The sequence below is a fragment of the Cyclopterus lumpus genome, chromosome 21, assembly GCF_009769545.1.
Source record: "Cyclopterus lumpus isolate fCycLum1 chromosome 21, fCycLum1.pri, whole genome shotgun sequence".
Lineage (NCBI taxonomy): Eukaryota > Metazoa > Chordata > Actinopteri > Perciformes > Cyclopteridae > Cyclopterus > Cyclopterus lumpus.
This window is the reverse complement of record NC_046986.1, coordinates 15,125,855-15,130,776: the sequence shown is the minus strand read 5'-3', so window position 1 is coordinate 15,130,776 and position 4,922 is coordinate 15,125,855. Positions and strand designations below refer to the sequence as shown.

General features: G+C 40.3%; 1 protein-coding gene across 1 annotated transcript; it reads left to right on the top strand.

Moving 5' to 3' along the window:
* The first annotated feature begins 480 nt into the window (after positions 1-480).
* Positions 481-3,644, top strand: serp2 (stress-associated endoplasmic reticulum protein family member 2). Its single transcript, XM_034562131.1, has 3 exons — positions 481-657; positions 3,269-3,341; positions 3,570-3,644. The coding sequence occupies exons 1-3, from the start codon at positions 574-576 to the stop codon at positions 3,608-3,610; spliced, it is 198 nt and encodes a 65-aa protein (XP_034418022.1). The 5' UTR covers positions 481-573; the 3' UTR covers positions 3,611-3,644.
* The last annotated feature ends 1,278 nt before the right edge of the window (positions 3,645-4,922 follow it).

The following is a 4,922-nucleotide window of genomic DNA, read 5'->3' as shown; positions in this document are numbered from 1 at the left end:
TTATTTATTGTTCTTCTTTATTTCCTTCATAATAGATGAATAGGTCTGTATGAGCTTCCTGACATTTTCGTTTCTTGTACTGTTGTAAAATGCTAATCTTAAAAAAATAATTAAAAAACTGCTGCAGACAACAGTCCCAGTTTTGTTCGCTGTCTCTTGGTTTACTTTGTAAAACATATCATGGTGAACCCCTTACCCGCGTGAAGTTTACCAAAATGAAGCACGCACGTTCCGGTGATTGCCTTCAGAGTAAAAACACTAACGTGTATATATATATATATAATTTATTTGAAGAATTTGGCAAACACGATGGCATAATGTGGCGAACACAAACACACGTGCCGGGGTTTGCAACAACTATAAAATATCGCTTCGCACTTCCTTCTTGACACGCAAACTCTGCAGCGCAAATACCCCAACGCTCGTATTTTGAAATACAAATTAATCGCGGTTTCCGGCGATATTGTGTCAGAGGTCTCCTAGCTTGATGCAGGGGTGCTGTCGACAGCCTGCAGCTTGCAGAAAATTAATCAAGACTAATTCATCCCGGGTATCATTTAATCGTTGCGGAAGATGGTGGCTAAACAGAGGATCCGCATGGCCAACGAGAAACACAGCAAGAACATCACGCAGAGAGGAAACGTGGCCAAGACGCTGGTGAGCCGTTAACTGACAGCGAGATGCCAGCATGACATTAGCCCAGATAGGTGACGTTCACCCCGGTATGAAGACCGCAGCATGATGGTGACGGTGGTGGATAAGTGTGTCCTGCTTATCAAACATGTGTCATACAGCCGCGTCCTCCGTGATGTAGTCAGTGTGCGGCGTGACCCGCCGAGCGGAGCCGCTTCATTACGGTGTGATTGACTCTCTGCTCGTTACCGCCCTCCGCATTGTGTCACTTGACGTTACTTTGTTTGAGACAGTGAGAAGAGGAAAAGATGAGCAGGTTCTCGTGCAGGCTGGGGAATAACGGAAACCAGTGCTGCTGCTGGGTGTACTGGATGAAATACCAAATCGTAGTTGTGAAGCACTTAAACAATTTTTTTTTAAAGTACCCAGGTCAAGCGATTAATCGATCCAAAAGATTAACCAATGCCAATCAATCAATCAAGCATGATTTCAGACTCAGGGTCCAGATAAGACGGTACATTAAATAGAATAAAATACATCAAAAAGCACAATTAAAATACGAAACTGTGGATAGTTTCAATCATTTCTTAAAGCAAAAATGTCCCAAATGAGTATTTTTAAAAAATATTTCTACGATAGCAAATTGAGTACCTTTTTTATATTTTTTTGATGGTTATACAAAATAACATGAGCTCTGGACAATCATGATACAATTTGTTGCGAGTTATGTTTTAACAGAAATACTCATTAAACAAGTTTGTATCTATACAAACATACAGGCATACATATGAATTTATTAGCTGCTGTTTCATGGTTGTAATTGTGATGCGAACGTGTCCAGAGGATTTCAAATATGTCTTAGCTCGTGCTGAAACCATTATCAAGTAGTCAGTTGAGATAACATTGATATTTATGAACACTTAATTTCATTATTAAACCAGTTTGCCAAGCATTTACTGTTTGGATTTGCCGGTTCTATATGTTTTACATACTTGGAAACTGAATATCTTTAGGTTTTGGGAAATGCAATGCACATTTTTTCACTATTTTCAGACAATTGACTTAACAATCCCACTTTTGATTGTATCGACATTTGCTAGTTTATGTAATCTGCCGCTCATCTGAGCACTTTGAAGACATTTCATCCACGTTGGCTTAAAGTTTATGGTCCATTTACGAGCTGCTCTCATAGTTTCCAATCTAAAGAAAGGACGACTGAGGAGGATTGTGTGACGCAATCAAAGACTCCAGAGCGAACATTTATTTTCCCATTCATCTCTTCATGGAATATGAGACATCTTCTTCCTGAATCTGTTATTCATGGATGCACCTTCAATGTCGACATCTTTCTATTCTTAATACATGACCGAAAAAGAGGGTTCCTGCCAACTTCTCTGCTATAATGTTTCATCATAAGAAGAGAAGACATGTTTACTTTATGTAGGCATTATACTTCTTTTTTGTTCTTTACACAATATATAAAACCTATGTTTATAATATAATATAATATAATAATAAAGGATATTGTATTTAGTTGATTTAGACACTGCTTAATTAACCACAAATACACAGCAGTTATGTGGTTTTAACTCAAGAGTATTGATTGAGGGAGACTTTAATATGCTTGTTTATCCCTTTGCAATCCCAATTTGGCAATTTATTCCTCTATTACTAAATATAGTCAAAAAATCAGCTTAAACATCAAATATTGAGGCTGCTCAGGATCTGTTTTCCACCTCCTGCAGCATCATGGAGATCATCACTGACTTTAACAACTTCCCACAACGACAGCAGACAAACATGGTTAAGTATCCGAACAGATGATGTCATCTGATGGAAGCTGATAGATTCTCCCTAAATCTAGACTGTCTAGACTGACGACTCATGCTGTTCCACTCATCTTTTCCACATGAACCACAATTTGAAGGAGGAAAAAAAAGCTCTAGCTCTGCATAATTAGATACTTGGGTTAGTTCCGTGCAACCACAGAGTTGTTATTGTGGACATTTCGGTGAGAAACGACACAAACAAGACAATAATCTGCGGTGGCAGGTTTGAGGAGAAAGAGTGACCGACCAAAAAGCAACAAAGACACCTGAGCAGTGGTGTAGATGAGAAAGCTCCTTGTAAATCTATCCACGTTCAAGTTGTTGTACTTTTGCTCTGCGGAATCTGTCACGATTCTGTCGTATAGCAGTAATGCTAATGTGCTGACGCAATTTTGGAGAAGTTGGCAACCAGTTACCGTACCGGCCTTTAACAGCTAAACGTGACATCCAAAAATAATGTATTTGTTTGCATTAGTGATGTTTAAATACTGCTTGTTTGAATCGGCACAAAGATCCTACAAATACTCGATTTGAAAGGAAGAGAATGGGCGAACAAGCAGCCCCTGACTTGCTGGATGCATTTTGAGGGAACAGCTGCAAACTATAGGATTTTCGGGCCGGCACGTTAGCTGATAACCCCTCAGACTGAAATTGTGTAAAGTACCAGATAAAACAAAAAATACAAATAATTGTGAGATTACTGTAATAAAGCTGTTTTATGTTACATTATGAAACTCACCTATTATCTGAAATACTTTTAAAAGTTAATGTTAACCCCTGTTGTATATGTGTGTTTTCCCCCATAGCGACCACAAGAGGAGAAGTATCCTGTGGGTCCCTGGCTGCTCGCTCTCTTTGTATTCGTTGTGTGTGGATCAGGTATGCATCGTCTTTTTATATTATTGATAGTGAGCTAATGTAGTTAATATCTGGTTGATTACGCTAATATAGCAGTAAGACAATATGGTAGTAAGCAAGTGTCCCAGTAAGCTACGACAGGGTGAACTATACCAGGACCCTGATCATCTGAATGTCTTCTGAGGAACTGCCCCGTGCACATGCGCTGTTTTAAACACTTTGGTTTCCGTATTTCGGTTGTGCTCTCAGCCATATTTCAGATCATCCAGAGCATCCGTATGGGAATGTGATATATAAAGAGCGTCCGGACTCCCGTACCCCCCCCCCCCACACACACACACACACACACACACACACACACACACACACTCCCTCCCACATGCCCTCACTGAGCCTGGCTAGCCCCCACCTGCACACCCTCCACCCCCCTCCAGAGGCCCAGAGACTGACACCAAAGCATCGGATCCAGCAGACCTCAGAGAGAGAAACCCTCCCAGACCATCGCCTCCACCCGCTCATCCTGGGGACATCTTCCCGCCCTCGATCAGCGTTTACAGTGTTGCAGTCTGTGGTACTGACAGCTTTTCTATGGACAATCTAAAACCACGGCGGCTGGAGAACATGTGTATCTCATTACTCACTTGGCACCTACATATGCGTGTGTGTATGAAGTTTTGACTGTTGATGTGAGAGTGCGTGCGTGCGACTGTTGATGTGACCAGTGATTCCTGCTGACAATGTGCCATATCTGTCTGTTCAAGTCTCTCTGTTCGTCTGTGTTATGTGAGAAGAATCTTTTTTCAAATAAATGTCAGAAATGTAGGGAGCTCCCAGTTTTACTTCTACTTTTTGTAGACTCGCTGTTTATCAGTGCGCACACACACACACACACACTGTGTTCTGTTGGGGCATTTTTTAAGGTCTTTACTTCCTGGATGTCATGAATAACTGATCAACTTAAGTAGTTGTTAGGTTGTTAAATATATAATTAAATGAACGATCCATACTTCAACATGGCGTTACTTTATATAGAAGCATGAGGATCTCTTTTATAATCCTTGTAAATGAGTGACAAGATCAACTAATCGATGGGGATGAATCCATTATACAAGGCAACAATCTGAGGCATATGCAGCACTGAGAAATACTATGAGCTGTATGATAATTTGAATTAAAGTCCTTATAGTAAACTAAAGACAAAGTTATAGTCCAGAGGAATTCCCTTTAAAAAACTTAATTCAAAACCTCCAACAATACACAGTATATTCATCATTTAGTTAATATTATAAATCTTTGAATATTTGTTCAATGGCATGCTTGCAGATTATACCAAAAAGAAGAATATTGTCTCAATTTAAGTGGTGCCAAATGACAAGATTCCAAAGTACATGATCAGATTATGACTTGGTGTGAAGCTAAGCTCTCCGGTAACAAGGGGGTTCAACAACATGGTAGCTGATTAACCTCGACTTAATCTTCATCTACATGCCATGTGTGAGGGAAGCAGCATGACTCCACACACAGCACTGGATTCTCAGACAGTTACTGCCCGTCGGTCCTCGGAGGCTTGGGTTTCGTAAGAAAGAGATGGTGAACAGGCGG